The sequence below is a fragment of the Rhinopithecus bieti genome, unplaced genomic scaffold (genome assembly GCF_001698545.2).
Source record: "Rhinopithecus bieti isolate Rb0 unplaced genomic scaffold, ASM169854v2 scaffold_12086, whole genome shotgun sequence".
Lineage (NCBI taxonomy): Eukaryota > Metazoa > Chordata > Mammalia > Primates > Cercopithecidae > Rhinopithecus > Rhinopithecus bieti.
Window position 1 is genome coordinate 3,369,050 of NW_016807466.1, and position 23,741 is coordinate 3,392,790.

The 23,741-nt window shown below is 44.9% G+C and overlaps 1 protein-coding gene across 9 annotated transcripts in view; it reads right to left on the bottom strand.

Annotated features, from left to right (window-relative positions):
• The window catches only part of TTC7B (tetratricopeptide repeat domain 7B), a 258,957-nt gene that overhangs the window by 188,457 nt on the left and 46,759 nt on the right, over positions 1 to 23,741 (bottom strand). For 8 of the 9 annotated variants that reach the window (XM_017882311.1, XM_017882310.1, XM_017882309.1 and 5 more), the window contains exons 3-4: positions 23,479 to 23,609; positions 8,955 to 9,076 (exon numbers count right to left, since the gene is read on the bottom strand). In XM_017882311.1, the coding sequence (XP_017737800.1) occupies positions 8,955 to 9,076; positions 23,479 to 23,609 (253 nt within the window). Of the gene's footprint in view, positions 1 to 8,954; positions 9,077 to 23,478; positions 23,613 to 23,741 lie in introns of those variants that run through there. The other variant, XM_017882312.1, reaches the window with a different exon arrangement.

The following is a 23,741-nucleotide window of genomic DNA, read 5'->3' on the forward strand; positions in this document are numbered from 1 at the left end:
TATATGAATGGATAAACAAACAAGCAAGGAATCTATTCCTCCACTCCTGCTCCCATTAAAACTGAAAACCACTACCCAAGACAAATCCTAACCAGTTCATCTGTCAAGGAATTCCAGTTTCTTGGTGGTGATTAAAGGAATTGTAGCCTGCCTTCCAAGAGGCAGCATATCAGAGGTAAACCATGCAGGGAGGGGCCTTTGGGAGACACAGTTAAATGCCAATCACTAACCTCCTCCCCGACTTTGGAAGCTTAGAATGACCCACCCCATTCTTCTGCTGAAACCAAGGAGAGATCCACACAAATGCACCCATCTTGCTGAATGCTGAGGAAGCTTTCTGACGGCAGCAGATCTCCAGCCCTCACTAAGTGCTAGCACTTGTGAAGCACACTGAAAGTAATTACCTGTCCCCCTAATTCATCACTGAAAAGAGGGGTTTTGGAGTTTCATAATTAAAATTGTTAGAGATTCTTTTGTTTCCACACTAAGGTTTTGACGGCATTAAGGGATGGGCAAGACCTAGCCCACATTTAAACAGAACAGAGAAGATCTGGCTGATGCTTTTTATTCATACATAATTATGTCTAGACTTGCTTTATTTTTATTTTTTAATTACATGAGACCAATTGGAAGATGATAGACTAGCTTTTTAAGCTCCTTAATTTTCAAGTGTAATATATTGCTCTGTTGCTCATGACTCCATATTCAAGAAGAAGGGACTGACAAGGCATGGTCAGTATGGCCCAACTGATGAGAGGACTGAACTGGAAGCCAGGAGCAGGAGGACAGGTCCTAGCTCTGCCCTAGTCAGTTGTGTGACCCTGAAGAAAATCATATTACCTTGCTCATCGATTGTTTCCCCAATGATACGTAAACTCCATAAAGCCAGGGAGTGGGTCTGACTCATTCACTTAGAACAGTATTTGGCACTAGTAAGTCACCTAGTAAGGGTCTCCATCAATGTCTGAATCATTAGTGGACAGGATTTCTCTGAATCTTATGTATCAGAAGTGATGGAAACAAATGCTCTCTAAACAGCTGTTGGAGCTTCTGGATTTTCCAAATCGAAACTGCACCATCAGTTCTATTACGAAGATCTCCCTGCAAAGTGAAATGACTCATAGGAAGAACGTGGAACAGCGATCTAGGTGAGTCAAGTCTTCCAGACATCTGAGTGCCCAGGCGACATGTGGCAGCCCCAAGGTGGCCCTAGCTGGCCAGGCTGCAGGAAGGTGCCCTATACCTCATGCTGCTCCATCAACTTCCATTCTGCAGCTGTTAAAGCAGCTCTCACACAGACTCCCTCCTGGCTCCGTACCTCCCTCCATCGCCCACACCTTCCTAGTATGGTTCCTGCTGAGGTTAAAATGTAGCCTGTGGCCAAAAACCAAGTAAAATGAACTTGATTCTACTGAAATGGGGGACATGGCTCTGGTGGCACTAGATTCCTGGTGGCCAAATGAACTACCCTGTTCTTGGCCCTTCCCAAAACCCCACCTTCCAGATCCAATGGCTTCTCCACACCTAGAGAATGAATTCCCTATTCCTCAGCCTGCTGTTTAATCTTCCACCATCATTCTGCCATCCGTCCTTCCAGCATGAACTGCACCTTAGAAAAGAAAATGGAAGGGGAAGAACATTTCTGGGAAGTGGTCTGTATACAGAGCTGCAACTCATCCTATGTCATCTGCTCCTCACCTTCCCCTGTCCAGCTTCTCCTGTTACAGGGTCACAGATGTCTTCCAGGGCATCTAATCCAGGGGTCACAATTTGGTCTTCTTTATGAACATCTAAGCAGCATTCAGCACAGGTGACCACTTCCTCTTTCCTAGCACAGCTTCCCCTTTTGGCTTTCACAAGGATACACCCTCACGGTTTCCCTTCCGCCTCTAGCAGTTCCTTCACAGGATCCTCCTCTACTCATTTTCCAACTCTTGCAGGTCTTCAGGCTGAGTCCTGGACTGTCTTCTCTCTTTACTCTCTACCCCTTCACTGATCTCATCCAATCCTGGGGCCTTAAATATAATCAATATGCTGAAATTCTCCATTTATAACTCAAGTCAAACCCATCTTCTGGTCATGTGTATCTTCTCAGTTGACACTTCCACTTAGACATCTCACAGGCATCTTACACCTAACATGCCCAAAGGCAAATTCTTGATTTCTCCTTTTCCAGATCTGATCCTCTCCTTGTCTCCACCCATCTAACCAAATGTTCAAGGCTGAAACTGGGGAGTCATCTCTGGTTCCTCTATTTCCCTTACCCTCTATCCCCCAAATCCAATCCACCAGCAGTCCTAACTCTAGTAGTTCTAACAGACATCTCAAATGCATCCACTTCTCTTGGTCTCTATACCCTTTGGTATCTCTAAGATACACATCTAATGTCTTCACCACCTAGTATCACCTACCCTTTGTCCTGGTGACTTGGGGACTTTTCTTTGGACAATCATCACTCTCCCACTATATGCTGCACAGTGGACCTGCCTTCTTCTGGGTAAGCCAAATTGAGAGAATCTGTGACCCTCTTCCTTCCAATGTTTCTGTTACACTGAACTCCTTTCTGATTCTTGAACACACCTAGCTCTTTCCTGGGTCAAGACCTCTGTATATTTTGTACCCTCTCCTTGGAGTTCTCTTTCTCCTGTGCTTGACCTGGTTAGTTCCTTCTCACCCTTCAAGTCTTGGTCTCATCTCAATGTCACCACCTCCAGAGACCTGGCCAGGCCACCCTATCTAAGCAGGGACCCTCTGTTATTTGTTTTCACTGCACCCATTCACTTCCTAGCACCTATTCCAATTTGTAATTATATACAACCAGTACTTACTTATTATCTGTCTCCCTCACTAGACTGTCTCCTGAGAGCCTGGACTATGTCTCTTATATTGGTCAATATATACTAGTACTGAGCACAGCACTAGGTACTTAGCAGAACTCAACAAACACTCATTGAATAACTGAGCAAACCCACCACATGCCAGGTCCCATGCTGAAAGCTTTAGAGGAACATCCCCAGATGTCTACAGAAACCATCACTCCAGCCAGACTGGTCTCATATCCTGTAGAATACACACAATACCGAGTGCAGTTCTAACTCCATACTCCACCAACCACTGGGAACATCCCTCTGGTGTTTCCCCATCTGTAGGCATCTATGCCATCTCAAGCCCGCTTTTCCAAATCTTCACTCCCCTTTCCAAATCACGTGGCCTTCCCAGAAGAGCAGCGTTCCTGTTTGCTTCTGTGGCAACCTGGACTTCCCCAGTGATAACACATACGACTATCCTGAAATGGCTTATTTTAATTCCTAATTCTCCATGAGACTCAGTTCTCCATGAATTCTAGGAGGGCAGGGGCATTGTCTCTTCTCTTCACCATTTGTCCCCACAACCTAACGTAGGCCCTGTGATACAGTTTGGATGTGTTTCTCTACCCAGATCTCATATTGAAATGTAATCCCCAGTGTCAGAAATGGGACCTGGTTGGGGGTGACTGGACCATAGGGGTGAATTTCTCATGAATGGTTTAGCACCATCATCCTTGGTACTCCTCATGATAATGCGTGAGTTCTCATGAGATCTGTTCATTTAAAAGTGTGTGGTGCCCCACTTCGCCCTCGCTCTCTTGCTCCTACTCTGGCCACGTGATGGCCCTGCTCCCCCTTTGCCTTTCATCATGATTGCAAATTTCCTGAGGCCTCCCCAGAAGCCAAGCCGATAACAGCATCATGCATGACTAAACGGGCCTGGAAGCTTCAGCTCACTTAAATGATCAGGTGTTCTTTCATTGTTTATTATTTTATAAAACCGCGTCATAACCTTTAAAGTTACTAATGTTTATGTCTTCGCCTTTTTTTCTTTTCTCTACTTTCTCCCAGATGACAAGGCCCATTTCCTTTTCATCTCTGTATCTCTTGAAGAGGGTTGCGTACAAAAAAGTGATGGTTATTAAATGCTTACAGGAAATGTGTGTGAATTCTCTTACGTTCACTGCAGTGGACTTGTACTGTCAAAAGTAGTGTGCAGTTTTAAACGCGAACACTTATTACCACTGCAAGAGGGAAGATGACCTCCGGAAGGCCAGAATCAAAGGCGAAGTTGCTCAAGCACCCAGAGAGACAATTGCATCCAGCAAAGCACACTCACGTCCTGGCAGGCGCCCTCGCCATGATCACCTCCCTACATCACATGGGACATGGGAGCCTGTCTGCTGCTGCTGCTGCTGTATCTGAGACATAAGCCCAGGAAGCACCCTCCTCAGCAGCCCATAGGACACAGAAGGGCCTCTTGGACTCCTTTTCCTGCCTTCTAAGTCTAGGTTACACTGAGCAGGGCTAAACAATTGCAAAGAGATTATATGGGAAGATTGAAAGCTTTTTAAAGTCGATGCATAGTGGTGATGAGTGGTCTATTTGTTTGATTATAAAAAACAGAGTTCCAAAAGCCCTTCCATACCACTTTATTCCCTGGCTTGGCTGCAAGTACCTGAGGGGAGCCCAAGGTCTGAACCATCCCTGCCTGACTTCCTGCTTTCTGAGTCAAGGCCTCCCATGCAGCATGTGGTGATGTAACCTAGGAAATGGTACAACCCCATGGGTGCATCTCCCAGCTGACAGTCATTTGCCTTTTGCATCAATTTATCTCCATCCCACCTGAATTAAAATCAATTCAAAGCCAGTGAAAACACACTATAATCCGTTTTGCTTACCCAGGACACCTGACACAGCTAACAAGAAGCAAGTTTACTTTAAATGTGCTTTGCTACCCTTTGTTTACAAAAGATGGGTAAATATTCCTAAAGCAACCTGCAGTAACTAATTGGCATCCCAACTGGGCATGGTGGCACATGCCTATAATCCCAACACTTTGGGAGGCCAAGACAGGAGGATCACTTGAGCCCAGGAGTTCAAGGCTGCAGTGAGCTAGGATCGTACCACTGCATTCCAGCCTGGGCCACAGAATAAGACCTTGATTCTATAAAGAGGTAAAAATCCAAAATTGATTGACACGCCCAAATCAAGCTTCTCTGGCAATTCTGGCGGCAATGACTCAAGTAGGGAGTAACACTGTCATCTCAGAAGGCCAAGGGGAACCCGAGGGTGAAGCCGTTTCTCTGCTGCTAGCTGGGCTGCAAAATGAATACCCTGTGCTACCGCAGTCAGACCAGTCAGTCCCACCTATTTTCTCTGAAAGTAACTAGAATGTTATCCAAACTCATGGTTATGCATCTTGAGCAGCATTTCCTTAAGCCAGCAGCCACTGTAAAGAAATGCCCTGCCTCCAAGCCCTGGCAATGTCCGGCTCAGTCATCTCCTTCTCCACAAACTTCCACTTCAACCAGGATGTGACCTTAATCTGGGTCCACTTTCAGCTGGTAAGCCAGCCAGGCATCGTCACCACTGGAAGTCACAATTTACCTCTTGCTGTTTGCCTGACACCCGGTGAGGTGCTTCCATGTGTATATTTGTATTTGCTCCTCACTACTGCTCTACGAGGTGAGTGATACTCACTCTATTACCCAGATAAAGAACCTGAGACCCAGAGGAAGAAAGGGCTGGTTCCAAATCCAGCACCCAAGCTGCCCTCGCACAAGCGCTTGCCATGGCGAGGCGACTTAGAGCCCTCAGAGGCAGCAATCCTGGCCCTCTGAGGCTACTGTTCTGCTTTCACCCTCTGCGGAGCCTCAACAAGATGTTTTTTTCAGCCTTAACAGGCTTGTTGCTGCCACCCAGAGGGATAAGAGAAATAGATGTGAAATGGATCTGGGTACATTCCAAGTCGGACCGCGCCCAGAGACTTGGGACTGGGAGGCGGAGGAACGGAGGAAGTTATCGGCCAGGATGACAACTGGCTGTTCTCTCCCGCCTCATAAGGGAAGAGGGAGTCCAGGAAGAGAGGAACTAGGAAGCAGGGGAAGGAAAAGATGGGAAGGAGAAGAAAAAGAGGGGTGGGAGAGGGAAGAGGAGGAGCCAGAAAGGGAGGCCGAGGGAGGAGGGGGAGGAGAACGAGATGCTTTGTGATGCGCTGTAGGTGAGACACCAGGGAAAGCCTTAGGAGAAATCACCAAACCAACAGAGGCTGGGAACTGTCTGTGGGCGATGTCCCATCCTGGAGGTCAAGTGCTCCCTCACAGAGGGAGGGCGATGGACAGTTAATCCCTCCCATCGACTCCCTCCACGCCGAGAGGCAGCACTTCCCACACAGTGGCACAGTGGTGAAAGGACTGGAGCCCAAGGAACTGTGTGACCTGCAGCAAGGCACATCCCCTGTGAGTCTAAATTTTTCTTAACAATAGGGGCAACACTGCTCACACTGCCCACTGCACACGGTGGAGTGGCAACGCTGTGAGGACCAGTGACCATGAAGGACAAATGTTTAAGCCAAACTGAAAAGCAGCCCTTGGATCTAACGCATCAGAAGGGGCCTAGGAACTGGTCCTGGCATCAGGTTTTCTGAAAGAGATGCCCAAGTCCACCAGTTCAGCAGTGACTTCTGGAAAAGATGGAGAGTTGTAAAAGAATCAGATTCAAGACTGTAATTCAGTAAGTCCTCAGGAACGACAACTAAAAAGCTAAGTATACATTTAAGTATATTTCTAAAGAAAAACATTGTGTTTCATCAATTCCATCTCTTATTGCCAAACTCTAGTGTATTTTCCTACTACTGAAAATCAGTCAATCCCACCCATTATATCCTTCCAGATACACAGAAGAAAACTGCGGAAAAGCAAAAGGAGTTAGACAACTGGGAGTGAGACAACTGGGAGACAACTTGTACATGACAGGGAAGTGCAGGAAGCTGCTGGTGCTTAGGGACAGCAGTTACCTCCATTCTGTCCCCGCTTGCTGTAGGCAACCACCGACAAATGAGCCCTGGCCGTGGCCCTCGGGCCCTGAGTAGCCCACTGGTATGGATCAAGCAGCCCTGACAGCACTTGGCATGTTCAAAATCTCCCAATGGTTTTTCTCCTTGGTCCACATTCTGTGACCCCCAAACTGGCCCTCACCTCCACCTCCTAAAAGTAATTCTTCACTACTGTTGTACCATCCCAGCCTTGAGCTAGCGGCAGCAGGGACTGCAGCTAGCAGGGACCTTTGAGAGTACCTGGCCCAGCGGGCTGGGCGTGGTGGCTCACGCCTGTAATCCCAACACTTTGGGAGGCCGAGGCAGGCAAATCCCTTGAGCTCAGGAGTTTAAGACCAGTCTGGGCAACATAGCAAGACCCTGTCTCAAAAAAAAAAAAAAGAGTGAGAGTACTTGGCCCAAAATCTCATCACTGGTCTTTAGAGCCCAGAGAGAAGAGCAGGAGGACAAGAAAAAAGAAAAAGCTTCAAAGTTAAGCAGTCCCTCAAGGCTACATCAACAGGCATTTCCTTGAAGTTGAGTAAAGTGAAATAAAATGAGAAATGAGCCAGTAAGCAATCCGTGGCACGTGATCCATCACCTAGTGCAGACCTCTCATCATTATTATTTAGTTGGATTCCAGTGGGCAGCCAGTGTCTCAGGGCCCAGTAGTCTTCCTTTCTCCCCAAGGAACAGGCTTCAAAGATGAAAATAAATTATCCAACCCACTCTTATTAATCTCACACAAAACATTTTCAACTGAACGTACCGGTATGGCACTTCTGGGACCCCCAGGGAGATTAATTCCTGGGTCTGGACCTCCATATTAACACATACAGACACAGGTTAGAGAGAAGGAGGGAAAGGGCTGGGAGCTCCTCTGTGATGACCACCATTTGTCGTGAAAAGGGAAAAGCAACATCACTAGAAAAATATTCCATGTTCCCTCCCTTCTCCTTCTATTTATAACAGCAAAGAAAACAGAACTTCATCTTAGCTTAGGGGATGTGCGCCATTGCTCAAATGATCTCAATCAGTGGCAGATGAGATTGAATGCAAGAGCATCTTTGTGCCAAGGCCATTGAGCGGCTGCAAACTTTGGGGTGTGTGTCACGGCCTTTTGTGGGCCATGTGGAGCTCAGTCAGAGGCCTCTGGACCAAAGCAGACCTTCTCTCACAAGCAGTTTAATAGGACTTGAAAAATAGGCATTTATTTTCAACTAATGGGAAATAGATGCATGCGGCTCTGGGTCACCAGGCAGATGAAATCCCAGTTTCATGAGCTACACCCCAAGGTCTGAAGCTCTTAAAAATGAAGAAGGAGCAACTCCACTGTTCATTTTTCCAGAGCCTGGGGCTTGGGTCCCTTCTGCCATTCAAGGCACTACTGGACTAACTCTAGAGGAGGGGAATACACCTCTAGGGGCCTCCCATGCAAAGCCTACAGGGGTGCTACAGAGGAACCAGATACCTACTGTTGGTCTTCATGCACATCTATCCTGCAGCACAATGTCAAAACAAGGGATAACTGAAGAGATTTGGAACAGAATCAGCACATTTCTCACAAGAGCAACACAAAAAGGAAAACAAACATCAAATGCACTCCAGAGCGGTCCCTCCCATTCATGTCCTTCAACCTTTTGTAAAAGCCTTTTCAAAGCCACACTCACTTTCATAAAAACTGGCTGAGATTTGGCAAATTCAATTCCCCGAACGATCAGCCACTGAAAGGGCAATGCTCCTGTGTGCCAGGATTTCCAATTCATTAACTTTTTCCTTAACAAATGGGGAGGCCCGTGCAGAGCCATTCATGGAGGGAGGGCGTGGGAAGGCGTGGCTCCCGTCAGGCCAACCCCACTGGTTTTGGGGCTGTGTACTTGTGACTCGGGTTCCCTCCCTCCCTTCTCCCACCTTCACATCTCATGGGAAAGCAAGAGAGCCAGGTAGAGAAGAGACAAAAACAGCCAATGTTCATTCTTAAAAAAAAAAACTTCCAATGGTAGTTCATACTTAAAATTCCTTTATTATAATAACTAAACTGGAGACAGCATTGCAAGGCTTTCTACTTTCCTTCTTTAGGAAGTGGATTAAAAAAAGTGAAGAAGGCTTACCCATTTTTGAAATAGAGGACATGGGCTCTCTGAAGTCCTGTTTCTAGGAAAAAACCTAGTTCTTGATCGTGGGGAGCAGGGCCAGGCTTAGGGCTTCTGTTTTGAATATTAGAAAGTATTACCTAGAAGGGGAGAAAATTGGAAAACTAATCAGATGCACATCCAAGCCTACTTCCTTCAAACCCTATCTCTAAATGCACTGCACGACCTAAAAAACCAACTTCCTCACGCAAATATCAGTGCAGAGGCACAAGTGTAGAAGCGCAAGTATTAGAAAAGCAGAGAGAATGGTTCTACTAGACAGGAAGCAGCCAAGCAACCCAGGGGCACACAGGGCCCTCCTGGTACCGAGAGCTGAAGACTGGGGGGTCCTGATGAGCAGGTCGTGCCATGAGAAACACTAGAGGTGGAGAGGCCCTGCTGAAGGCCAGGATACTGACAGGAAGGCTGAGGGACACAGAAGCAGGTCCTAGCAAAGGGCGGACTGCAGTTGCAGCCCTGCATGAGCTTGATGAGCTCCAAGATGAGCTGATGAGTGCTGTGATCCACAGTAGCCCTGGAATCAATCAGAAAAGGGCACACTCGCCGGGCTCCAGAGCTGAGGGTCGTTGCAGCTTTGCAACCTGGTGAGGTTGGGCTGCGTAGCAGTCCTCTATTCTCAAGGGGAGAGCTGAGCAAAACACCCTGTCTCCCCAAACCTGACTTCTTAGCTTGTCAACAGATGATGGGGTTTTTAAAGTTTTAATTTTTTAGCCTGCAAGAAAGACTGCCAACTAATCAGGAGGAAGACTTGCAAGTTGGGTTGGGTATACTGAAGCATAAACATGTAGCTGCTACTCTTTTTTTTTTTTTTTTTGAGACGGAGTCTCACTCTGTTGCCCAAGCTGGAGTGCAGTGGTGCAATCTCGGCTCACTGCAAGCTCCGCCTCTCAGGTTCACCCCATTCTCCCGCCCCAGCCCCCCAAATAGCTGGGACCAAAGGGGCCCCCTCCCCCCCCCGGCTAATTTTTTTTTTTTTTTTTTTTTTTTTGTATTTTTAGTAGAGACAGGGTTTCACCGTGTTAGCCAGGATAGTCTCGATCTCCTGACCTTGTGATCCGCCTGCCTCGGCCTCCCAAAGTGCTGGGATTACAGGCGTGAGCCACTGCCGCCTGCCTGCTGCTACTCTCTTTCAATTCACAAGTCAAAGTATTTCTCAGCAGAAAGCCTACTTGTGGCTCATGTAAAAACCAATGTTCTCCAATCATGCTGTCTACATTTGCTGAGAGTCAGCAGCTCTTCAAAAGACCCAGTTGTTTGCCAAACCCCAAACATCCTAGAGGTCTTGAAACCTTAGTCTCCAAACAGAGTGAAAGTAATTGCTAGCTCCCTCACCCGCAAGTTTTGAGGAAAAGAAAGGTAGAAGGTACATGATAAACAAGACATTGAGGAATGAGGTGGGCAACCCTAGCTTGTGAACCGGATCCCAGCATCTTATAGAAATTGCCCAGCTCCGTCCTGACTTAGCCCTCAGCTCTGCACCCCCAACTCTCCGGGAGTTCCTCCTCTCTGGGAACCTCTTCCACCCACTACAGGCTCCTCCACTTATCCGTCAAGTGCCAGAGATGCACGCAGCGCCATCCGAGCCACGCTCCTTTCTCTCTTAGGTCTCTTGAGATGCCACATCCATCCCTAAGAACTTCAAAATCATCAGTATGCTGCCAACGCCCAAGTTTATAGCTGTAGTCAAGACTTTCTCTGTGAATTTCAGACTCACGTATCCAACTGCTGCACTTGGAGGTCCAGCATGGAAACTTTTAAAAATCATCCTTCATTTGCTTTTTAGCATAGTTTTAATTTTGACATGCCATGATTATTTTAAAGCAAAAAATTCAGTACGGCACAAAAAAGAAAATAAAAAAATCACCTCACAATTCCATCACACAAAAATAACCACAGTTAACATTTATTGAACGACAATCCAGGTATCTTTGTGGACACATGTATCAAGCAGAGAAAGATAAAAATCATTTTACAAAAAAAATGAGATCATGTTATATATGCTAGTTTTAAATTTAAACCATTATATTTAATTTAGTTAAATTTAACAGAAGGAACTAAAGTGTAACCAAAGTTACACTTTAGAAAGTTTGTCCCTCCTAATTATTTTTCAACTATGTCTGTGACTATCCATTTCTACTACCATTACCTCATCTGAGCTGCCAGGACTTCCTGTCAGATTTCTATAACAGCCTCCTGAATGGAGTCTCCACATCCTCTCTTGCTTCCCTATTTCCCTCACTCTTTATAAGCAGCCTGAATACACACACACACACACACACACACACACATATATGTATATATTTATAGTCTCATTCTGTCACCCAAGTTGGAGGGCAATGGCATGATCATGGCTCCCTGCAGCCTCAACCTCCCAGGCTCAAATGATCCTCCCACCTCAGCCTCCCAAGTAGCTGAGACTACAGGTGTGTGCCACCACACTCGGCTAATTTTTGTATTTTTTGCAGAGATGAGGTTTCACCATGTTGCCCAGGCTGGTCTTGAACTCCTGAGCTCAAGCAATCCAACTGCCTCTGCCTCTCAAAGTGCTGGGATTATAGGCATGAGCCACTGCGCCTGCCTCCTGAATAATTTTTCATAATCCAATCTGGATCTTGTTGCTCTTAGGCTCTTTTTCCTCTTTCTCATCTCTCAGATATCAGCTTGCTTCTGCTTCTTGCTTCCTCCAAAGGAAGCGAGCCTTTTCTAACAACCAGCATAAAGGAAGTCTGCACTATTCGTCTGCCCACAGCATCCTTTCCTATTCCTTCGTTGCATTTGGCATTGTTATTTCTTCACTTGATTTCTGACTGTCTGTCTCCACTGTGCTACAAATTCCACAAAGTCAGAGGCCACGCCTATTTTATTTACCCAGTGTCTACTGCAGTGTCTAGCATAGGATAAGCATTCAATATACATAGAAAATGAATAAATTTTCAAGGCCAATCATAAATGCAGAGAAAAGGCAACAGGAAAGTAACCCACTGTGTCTTAGGCACCATGTGGGTACGTGGCTATCTCATGTATTCCTCCACAAAAACCCACCGAGATACACACCATTATCCTCTCTTTACCAGATGGGAAATGGAGACAGCTCCACCGAGTGAGGTGCCCGAATCATGTGGCTTGAGAGCGGTGGAGCTGGTGCAGAAACCCAGGTCCCCCTGACTCCACAGCCCAGCTCCTTCCCCTTCATCTGTGTATGCTTGCAGAGCAAAGTCCAAAACACAAGGGCAGCCAGGAGGTGGCTTAAGGTTATAAATGGGAAGAATGGGAAAGATGCAAGAGAAGCTTCGGAGGGACTAGCATAGCTCAGGGCTTACAGTGAAGTCTAAGCATCTTGAACTTAATCCTTTTCTCACAAAAAGACTCCAACACGTGGGCCTGGGCAGAAGCATTGTTTGGCATTGCTGAAGCCACCACTTGTTCTGTGGATAAACACTTCCAGTGAGGAGACTGCCAACAAGCATCCTTAACAAGCGCAGCTGGCTCTGGCAGAAGCAAGTACCCAGTGACCGAGGAAGCACGGGGGAAGGGGCCAAGATTTCAGTCAAAAGACCGAGGCGCGAGGTCTGGTTCTGACACTGCTCACCCACCATTCATGGACTTAGGACAACACCTCTGACCTCACAGACCTTCACTGCCCTCATCTATATAATGGGGATAATAATACCTACCTCACAAGGTTGAATTGCAAATGAGAAACTTCATGAGCAAATATTATACATTATTATACAAATATTATAATCCTTAATGGAGCTATATTAACTGCATGAACAAATATTATACATTATTGTACAAATAGTATAATTCTTAATGGAGATATATTAAAGAGTTATCTTTAAATAGAAATAAAATAAAAATATTTATTTCTTAACATCATCTTATAAATTATGGTAATAAGGCATGAGAGAGACAAGACTGAAAATATTAGAAAGGAGGAAACAGGACAGGAGTGATGGCTCATGCTTATAATCCCAGCACTGTGGGAGACTGAGGTGGGTGGATTGCTCGAGCTCAGGAGTTCAAGACCAGCCTGGACAACATGGCAAAACCCTGTCTCTACTAAAAATACAAAAACTTAGCCAGGTGTGGTGGCGCATGCCTGTAGACCCAGCTACTCAGTAGGCTGAGGCATGAGAATTGCTTGAACCTGGGAGGCAGAGATTGCAGTGAGCCAAGATTGTGCCACTGCACACCAGCCTGAGCAACAGAGTGAGACTTTGTCTCCAAAAAAGAAAGGAGGAAACAACAACAAAAATCATTGCACTGCATAGATCCATAGGCTGCAATGAGCTATGACCACTATCATTCTTTGAAAAGCATCAGCTCTGTTTCTATAGAAGAGTTCAGTATTGTGGACAATAACCACCATCCTTGCCATCCTCAACACTGCTATCCTTGTCAGCCTTCAAGATGCTGCTCAGGTGTCATCTCTTCCAGGAGACATCCCTGAACTCCCACACTGGCCCAAGGCCTTTTCTGGAGCTCCCAGAGTTCTCTGAGACTTCCCACCACAGCACTACTCCTGACTAAGGACCTGTGTCCTCATGAGCTTCTTTTTTAATTTTTATTTATTTATTTATTTATTTTGGAGATGGAGTTCCTGTCACCCAGGCTAGAGTACAGTGGTACAATCTCAGCTCACTGCAACCTCCGCCTCCCGGGTTCAACTGATTCTCCTGCCTCAGCCTCCCAAGTAGCTGGGATTACAGGCATGTGCCACCACACCCAGCTAATTTTTATATTTTTAGTGGAGATGGGATTTCACCCTGTTGGCCAGGATGGTCTTGAACTCCTGACCTCAGGTGATCCGCCTGCCTCGGCCTCCCAAAGTGCTAGGATTACAGGAGTGAACCACGTAAGGGAAGGCTCTGTGCCATACCCATTCTAGTGCCCCTGCAGTCAAACAGTATCCAGAACATGGAAGGCACTCAATACATGATTGTGCAAGTGAATTAAAATATCACAGGCATTCTTGTATGTTAAAATATAATTTCAAAATGATCCAGGCCAGGCACAGTGGCTCATGCCTATAATCCCAACACTTTGAGAGGCCAAGAAAGGTGGATTGCTTGAGACCAGGAGTTTGAGACCAGTGTGGGCAAGATGGTGAGACCCTCATCTCTACAAAAATGTTTACAATTAGCCAAGTGTGGTGGTGTGTACCTGTAGTCCAAGCTACTGGGGACGCTGAGGTGGGAGGATTGCTTGAGTCCAAGAGCTTGAGGTTGCAGTGAGCTATGATCACACTACTGCACTCCAGCCGGGGTGACAGAGTGAGACCTTGTCTCAAAAAAAAAAACCTTTTCACAAAGCAATAAAACTAGAAAAGATCTGAGACTAAAACCACCTACTGGCCAGGTGCAGTGGCTCACGCCTGTAATGTCAGCACTTTGGAAGGCCAAGGTGGGTGGATCGCTTGAGGTCCAGAGTTCAAGACCAGCCTGGGCAACATACCGAAACCTCATCACTTTTTTAAAATAACTTTTTTTAAAAAACCTACTGAAGTCTATAGAACAAAAAATCTTGATGAAATAGGAAGAGGGTCATAGATGACAGGAGACTAAACATAATTCTCCAAATTAATGTATGGAATTAAAAATTCAACCAAATCCCAAAAGAATTTTCTTGAACTTAACAAAATTATTCTAAAATTTATCTGGCAGTATTAGAATGAGATAAGAACAAAGGATAATCTGAAAAATAAAAGTAATGAGTAGTTACTAACCATTTAAATGTTAAAACCTACCATAAAGAAGTGCCTATTAAACAGTCATGTTGGTACAACACAGATTAGTGCAACAAAATTAAAAAGCCAGAAATTACTGTAGTATCCAGAATTTTATCAAATGACTAAAAATATATGACAGAAAATATGAAAAGGAAAGATCATCTTACAGTAGCACTGAAATTTGGGAATTTGTGAAATTTTAATTTTAATTGGGAAAAATTAATTTAGAGCTATATATATATACACCAAAATGAACCCCAACTATATTTGTAAATTAAAAGTTTTGTATGTTTGTTTTTGTTTTAAAGGTTTCTCTGTACACAGTTGAAAAAATTGTTTTTTTTTTTTTTTTTTTTTTTTAAAGGGGGAGGAGGCGGGCCAGTGCCTGTTATCACAGCACTTTAGGAGGCCAAGATGGGTGAATCATGTGTCAGGAGTTCGTGGGAACAGCCTGGCCACATGGTAAACCCCGTCTCTAAAAAATAAAAAAAAAAAAAAAAAAAAAAAATGCGGGGACACGGGTGGGAAATGGGGCCAGGCTTGTGGCTCAGCATGTAATCACAGTATTTTGGGAGACTAAGGCAGGAGGATCGCTTGAAGCCAGGGTTCAAGACCATCTGGACAACAAAGTGGAACTGTCTCTACAAAAAATTTAAAATTAGGCCAGACACAGTGGCATGCGGCTGTAGTCCCCGTTAATGGGACTGGGGCAGGAGGGACAGGAGGATCTCTTGAGCCGGGAGTTTGAGGGGTGCAGCAAGCTATGATCATCCACTACACTCTACCTGAGCAACAGAGCAGACCGTTCTTTAAAAAAAAAAAAGTATATATATATATATATATATATATATTATATATATAACACAAACACAACACACACCACACCATATATATGGAAAATGGTTGAAAATTACCAAATCCTAGGGAGGTTTATTCCAACATTCAAGTTTTAAAACAGTAAAATAAAATATAATGAAAAGATAACCAGATTCAACTATATACAGATTCAAAATTTATAAGCAACTTAAACATGGAAAATTACTGGTTAGGAAAATATTCAGAGCAAATATGATAAAGAGTTAACACACTTATGACATAGTTTATTCAAACTGTAAGAAAACAACACTTCCAAAATTAGACAAAAAGGATAAGCAGACAAAAAAGGGTTAAACATAAAGTTACCACATGACCCAGAAATTCCACTGGTAAATATACTAAAGAAAACTGAAAACATATGTCTACACAGGAACCTGCATACAAATATTTATAGCAGCATCATTCATAATAGCCAAAAAGTAAAAGCAACCCAAATGCATATGAATTGGTGAATGGATAAACACAATGTAGCACATATCCACACAATGGCACGATGATTTAAACAATGTAGAGAAACAAAGCACTGATACATGCTACTACATGAATGAGTTTTCAGAACATGATGCTATGCCAAAGAAGCCATTCATAAAAGATCATATATTGTATGATTCTATTTCTTTTCTTTTCTTTTTTTGAGATGGAGTCTCTCTCTGTCACCCAGGCGGGAATGCAGTGGCACAATCTCAGCTCACTGCAACCTCCACCTCCTGGTTCAAGCAATTTTCCTGCCTCACCTCAGCCTCCTGAGTAGCTGGGACCACAGGTGCCCGCCATCACACCCAGCTAATTTTTGTATTTTTAGTAGAGACGGGGTTTCACCATATAGGCCAGGCTGGTCTTGAACTCCGGACCTTGTGATCCACCCCCCTCGGCCTCCCAAAGTGCTGGGATTACAGGCGTGAGCCACTGCACCCGACGTATGATTCTATTTCTATGAAATGTCCAGAATATGCAAATCTACAGAGAAAGACAGCAGATTAATAGTTGCCTAGGGCTGGGGAGGCTGGACATAAAATGGGGATTGACTGCTAATGAGTGCAAGGTTTCTTTCTGAGGTGATAAAAATCTGGAATTAAATATTGGTGATGGTTACTGAACTCTGGAAATATGTTGAAAACCACTGAACGATTTAAATGGGTGAACTGTATGGTAACAGTGATGCTATTTTTGAGAAAAGAAAATAGAAATATAACTAGTATATAACTAGTATATACTACTAGTAATATAACTAGTATAAAAAAATTTCAACCTCACTGGTAATCAAAAAAATGTAAACTAAACTTGCAAAGTACCATTTTTATTGAGCAATTTTGGTAAAATAACTTTTAAACAATAGCAGCCCTGTCAAGGTTGCAAAGAAACCACTACTCTCCTATACGGTCACAGGTAGAAGAAATTAGTAGAGGCCGGGTGCAGTGGCTCATGCCTATAATCCCAGCACTTTGGGAGGCCAAGGTCTCGAATCACCTGAGGTCAAGAGTTCCAGACCTGCCTGGCCAACACGGTGAAACCCGGTCTCTACTAAAAACACAAAAATAAGCCGGGCATGGTGGCAGGTGCCTGTAATCTCAGCTACTTGGGAGGCTGAGGCAGGAGAATCGCTTGAACCCGGGAGGCGGAAGTTGCAGTGAACCAAGACCACGCCATTGCACTCCAGCCTGGGAGACAAGAGCGAAACTCCGGCTCAAAAAAAAAGAGGTTAGTATAACTTGTAGAAAGCAACTGGACACAATACGTAGTAACGAGAATAGTAAAAATATCCTCACTTCTGAGAATTTGTCCTTAGGAAATAACGTAAAGCAAGAGAAAAAGCAACCCGAAGGAAGCTGGCGTGGAAGCATTATTTACAACAGCTTAAACACAACAATAGGTTCATCGTATTGCAGAGACCACACATGTGAGACCAGCCTGGGCAACACAGAGAGACCTCATCTCTGCAAAAATAAGAAAATTAGCTGGGCATGGTGGTGTGTGCCTGTGGTCCCAGCTACTTGGGAGGCTGGGGTAAGAGGATTTCTTCGGTCTGCAAGGTTGAAGCTGCAGTGAGCCAAGATCGCACCACTGCACTCCAGCCTGGGCAACAGAGCGAAACCCTGCCTCAAAACAAAACAAGAAAACACAGACAGGAAATATACAAAAATTAAAATAAGCAACTGCTCGTGCCTGGTATCCAGACTCTCCCAACTCAGTTTTCACTGTGTGGTAGCCTCCTAATCCAGGCTCCCAGATAAAGGGCTCAAAGTCAGAAGTGCCTAGAGCAGAAGTACCTGCCTAGCCAGTCAGTTTCTGGACATCTCTTGAAGGAAATATTACATCAAGCTATGAACTGTCCCCTTCTGGCTTCGGTCTGAGTGAAAAGGTAGGCCTGAAATGGGAAGGAAAGGAGGTATCGGCCTTTTCTTTAATGTCTCACATTTTAAAGTTAGAAGCACAATCACCTGGCCCTCTAGAGACACAGCTCCGCCTTTCTCAGCAGCAGCACTGAGTGCTTTTCCTAGGACACCTGGTTCCAGTTCAAGACCTGCAGTAACCTGCATCTAATCCAGTTCAGAATCCTGCATCTAACCCAGTTCAGAATCCAACACCTCAGCAACATCACAGCAAGTCCCTCCTGCCGGGAGAACATAATCCACTCAAGGCATGGCCAGGCTGCCAGTGAAATCTAGATGGGGCTCTGTAATATTTGGGGACCTGGTGTTTCTTCTAGAAACTTTAGCACTAAAACAGCCAATAAAATATTATGGGTACCCCATAACTTAGCATTAACTTCTTTTCTAAAATAGGGTGTAGAGAAATGAACTGTCAGCAGAAGGTCAAGTTCCACCCTGGCTCTGCTCCTGCTCAAGAGAGCCATAACCAGCTGGTTGGCTGATGCATGCAAAGGACAGAGACAGGATTATTTCATCTGCCAACAGCAGGGCTCATATTATGATATCCAAGGGTGAAGTCATCTTTATTCCCATCACTGCACCACTAGAAGCTCCTTGTGGGGCGGATAACTTTATTTACTGTTGGCATAATGCTATCATCTGAAGATAAACTAATCAAGGCCATCCTATGCCATTTCTAATTCTATCTGCTCTAATGTAACTTATTTGGTTACATTATTTTATATGCTCAATTTTAGGGGTAGTGTCTCTGTTATTCCCCTTCAGAAAACAAACTATCAGAGACTATTCGTAGGTTTCCCTGTGACTCTGATATAACAAAAACAACATTAAACAAATCTTTGATGCACACAGCTTTCCTTTATTCCCATTTTCTTGGCTCTGCCTCTGTGTCTGGAACCAGAGGGCAGAGGAACACCTGGAAAGCTCCTAGGTCCTGCCTGGGACATGCTGGTGCTCTCAGCAAGGGCCACTTCTCTCGCCCCAGGAAACCAGGCCAGTCAGGCAGAATGAGCCCCGCCCTGGAAGCACACAGAAACAAACCAAGGTCAAACGACCAGGAGTGAACAGAGAAGTCCAGACACGGGGACTCCAGGCAAAACGTTGTTCCACTGGCTTCAGCACAAGAAAGGGAAAGGCAAATTCTCATGAAAAAATTATTGCGTAAACATTCCCCTGAAATTATTTAACTTTTTTTATTTTTTATTTTTTTGAGATGGAGTCTCACTCTGTTGCCCAGGCTGGAGTGCAATGGTGCAATCTCGGCTCACTGCAATGTCCACCTCCCAGGTTCATGCGATTCTCCTGCCTCAGCCTCCCAAGTAGCTGGGATTACAGGCTCCTGCCACCACGCCTGGCTAATTTTTGTATTTTCAGTGGAGACGGGGTTTCACCATGTTGGCCAGGCTGGTCTCGAACTCCTGACCTCAGGTGATCTGCCCACCTCATCCTCCCAAAGTGCTGGGATTACAGGTGTGAGCCACCACACCCGGCCTCTTTAACCTTGTTAACAAACTAGTATGTTTATAATATTCTAGATTTTAACCTAAATATCTGAAATTGTCCAAAGTTAAAAAAGATTCCACAGCCAGGTGACACAGGAACAGATAGGGGCAAGAGAGCTGACATTTACTGCACGCTGACAACGTGCTGGGAGGCACATGAGTTAACCCACCTCACCTCACAGGAGCCTCGTGGCAACTAGGACTACGGTTTTACAGACGAGGATCCTGAGATACAGAGAGGCTGAGCAACCTGTCCAAAGTCCCACAGCTAAAGGGGGCAAGGCCAGGGTCCCAACACTGACAGTCACTCCCCACAGTGCTCTGCAGCCTCCCACAGCTTCTGTCAGCTGCCTCGAGGGGAAGTCAGTCAGTCCTCGTTCTGAAGTGTCACTGCCCTTCAGGAAACCAACAACTCAGAACATCCCAGAACATCACCGAACATCCCCACTACCAGAGGAACTCAAAGAACGGCACTCCCTCAGAAGCACAGTTATGAAAAGTCACTGGTCACAACACTCCCAACTGTCTCCAAAAATCCTTCCCAAATTTTACTCTTGCTAGTGAATAAAGTTAAAAGCCAGTACTAACAAATAAAATGCCCAAAGTCCCCAGCAAGCAGAAGTTTCTTCACTCCAGAATGGCAGGGAAGTGACAGAGCACCATGGAGAGGCCGCCTCTGCCCAGCAGAGCAAACAGAACAGCATGTATGATTACCTGCAGGGCTGCTCCCAGAACAAAGCCCTATTTGCCTTGGCTTGCTCAAGGCTTTTATCGGATTCCATTCCCTTTTCTGTTTTCAATTCAACATAATTCTTATTGAGTTCAAAATTAAGTCAGTTAAGTTCAAAATTTAAAAAAAGAAAAAGGCCAGTCAAGTATGTCGAGTATCTCTTGCATAGCACACAACTATCTTGCCACATAAAAACCTGCGAACTTCCACCAAGCCCATTGGTCACCTAAGGAAGGTTATTCTCCCCGCTAACCTTCTGCTTAATCAACAGTTAATTTCTTGAGTACTTACTACAGTCAAAATAGATGTTGAGTTCATTCAATCTCTCTCATTGCTAATATCTCAGCTTGCTGAAATCTGGGGAGGTCCAAACTGGTTTCCCAAAACAGAAAACTCATGCTGAAAAATCAGAGCCAGAAATTTGAAAATCGCATACCTATGCTGAGATTTAATCTTAGGCTAAAAAAGCTGCTTCCCAAATGCTACCGAAAGCTAAAGCTTACTTGGTCAAATAAAACACACTTTTTTACTTTTTTTTTTTTTTTTTTTTTAGTGCGGTGATTCAATCATAGCTCACTGCAGCCTCGAACTTCTGGGCTTAAGCAATCCTCGCACCTCAGCCTCCCAAGTAGCTGGGACTACAGGCACGTGCCACCATGCCTAGCTAATCTCTTTTCTTTTCTTTCTTTTATTTTCTTTCTCTCTCTCTTTTCCCTCCGTTCCTCCCTCCCTCCTTTCTCTCTTTCTTTTCTCTCTGTCTCTCCTTCTCTCCCTCCTTTCTTTCTTTCTCTCTTTCTTTTTTTGTAGAGACCAGATCTCACTATGTTGACCAGGCTGATCTTAAACTTCTGGCCTCAGGTGATCCTCCTCCCTCAGCCTCTTAAAATGCTGGGATTACAGGCATGAGCCATCACACCCAGCCTTATTGAGCACTTTCTCTAAGTAAGAGTGTGGTGAAATGACATGCTTTTTCTTTGTTTGCAGCTGCCTGGGAAAATGAAGTGAGCCAGCACTAAACTAGGTGTCATGTGAGTTGTATTCTAAAACTAGTTTTAGGCCTAACTTTCTGTGTGTGCCTGGGCTCTCCCTTTCAAGACCTCAAGTTTCTTCTCAAAATCCACATCCTATGATCACCATTTCCCCAAAATCAAAGAAAAGGATTTCTTTTAAATCCTACAACTATACAAGTCTCCTTCATGGTCCTGCTGAAGAACCCAGCACTGAATGGGGCGTTGTGAGTGAACATAACAGAAGTGTATTCAGATCTACCAATTCCTACATCACTACAGACATATGTAACCGATGAGCCTCCTTTCTCCCAGCCAGGAGAAGACGGCTCCAAAGTGACAGGGCTGGACAACAGTGGAGAGTAAGCAGCAAGATAGGGCCCTAAGTGGCCAGGGCTGTGTAGTCAGCGGGAACAGCTTAGTTGGGATAAGCAGACTTCTCCACTGCCAAACACGGGCCATCAAGGAGGCAGACAGTGGAAATAATGAGGGTTTTTTAAGCAGCCTGGATGATCATTCCTTTAAAGTTCATATCATAAATTCTGAATAACAACAACAACAAATTCTCTTCTCATAGCAACCTTCTGATAGAACATAATTTTGGCAAGACAGACATGTATCTTCCTGAATTCCCAGATATCTTAAACCATGGCTTATAATCCATTCTGGTTGAGGCCAGATCAAATGTTATTCCCATCACTCTCTCCACCTCTCCTGCTGTGATTCTCACTCTAATCTCCCTGCCTCCTAAAAAGGCAATTCTGACGCACATCATATGCACCAACACATGACAACATGATTTATGAAAAAAAGTTACTTCCTGTCTGTTCATTTATAAAGTAACAAAAGCTAGGGAGACTCTGGCAGTCTCTCTCTATTCTAATCCTTATAAAAACAAGGAGCCCAGAAAATTGCTGGAAAACAAGACCTCCAATCATTGTCAAAGTCTCACAGGATTTCTAATCACTTCAAACACTCTCGTAGGGTACATCTCTGGGTCTGAAGGGGTCAATGGCAGTGTCCTTGGTGAGAACGCCAGGAAACACTGCCAGCAACAGCAACTGCTAGGAGCTATTGTTATTAATAAAAATAAGTGACATTTACCAAGAATCCAATATGTTCCCAAATCTGGGCTAAGTGCCTTTATTCACAAGACTTTATGTAATCCTCACAAAAACTTCATGAAGTAGGAACTATGATTATGTTCTTTTATGGATGGAAAACCGAGGCTAAGAGGTGAAGAAACTTAGTAAAGAGCAGAACCCAAAGATGAGAATCTGAAACAGGCATGTTGCCTCCAGCTCCCTGGCCCCATCCAGCTTCCAGCCTCCAACCTCCTCTGTCTGAGGTTGCGAGCTCAGAGCCCCGAGCTCACTCGTTCTCTGCTCAGAGTCCCTCTTGTCAGCTGCTCTTTTCCATCACCCATACCGCAGGCGAAGCGCTGACGGCTGAGAGCAGACCATCCCTGATGGTCTCCAGGGATACTTGACATACTCAGCTCAGTCCACTTTGGTCCACATCCCCAGCAGACCTTAGCCACATCCGTCAAGGTAAAGCCTCCCAAACCCCAGACGAACAGATCTTGGCATAGTTCATACAAGTACAAATGAAGCTCAACCCATTTTATTAGGAAAACAGGGGTGGCTGGCCAGCTTCAGGGTGCTGAAGGTATGAACAGATAGATGCACACTGTCATTTCTGCTCAGAGGATGCTAAAATGCTTCGCAAACACTGAACCATTTAGTTTCCTTTCTCTCTCTCTCTCTCTCTCTCTCTCTTCCTTTCTTTTTGTAAGATTGAGTTTAGCTCTTTTGCCCAGGCTAGAGTGAAGTGCTGCAATCTTGGCTCACTGCAACCACCATCTCCTGGGTTCAAGCAATTCTCCTGCCTCAGCCTCCTAAGTAGCTGAGATTATAGATGCCCACCACCACACCTAGCTAATTTTTGTATTTTAAGTAGAGACGGGGTTTCACCATGTTGGCCAGGCTGGTCTTGAACTCCTGACCTCAGATGACCCACCCGCCTCGGCCTCCCAAAGTGCTAGGATTACAGGCATAAGCCACCACGCTGGCCCAACCATCTATTTCTCATAAGGTACAGCAATCACTACCATCCTCTCCTGGGCTTTAAGGAGTACAAGTGAAGAGAGACAGACAAGTTGAAAGCTTCCTAGAGATTAATCACAGCTGTCCACTATCTGATTTGGGGGAAAAAGTTATCAGAACAAACACATGGTCCTCACTTACCCTTTCTATCTCTTGGAGGTACAGGAGTGCGATGTCCCCTGCTTTCTCATAACAGGTGATGACATCCTGTTCCCGGTCCACATGGAGATTACTGGTAGAAGAAGAAATAGGCAGCTTCTCCAAACAAAGTCCTTAAAAAAAATCAGACACAAAAACTGAGTGAGTTTTTTTTCATAACGCTTCATTTTAAAATATTGCTCTAGAGGGCCAGAAGATGATTGTAGAATATCATGTTGTTTGCAAATAGACAGTTTACGTCCTCC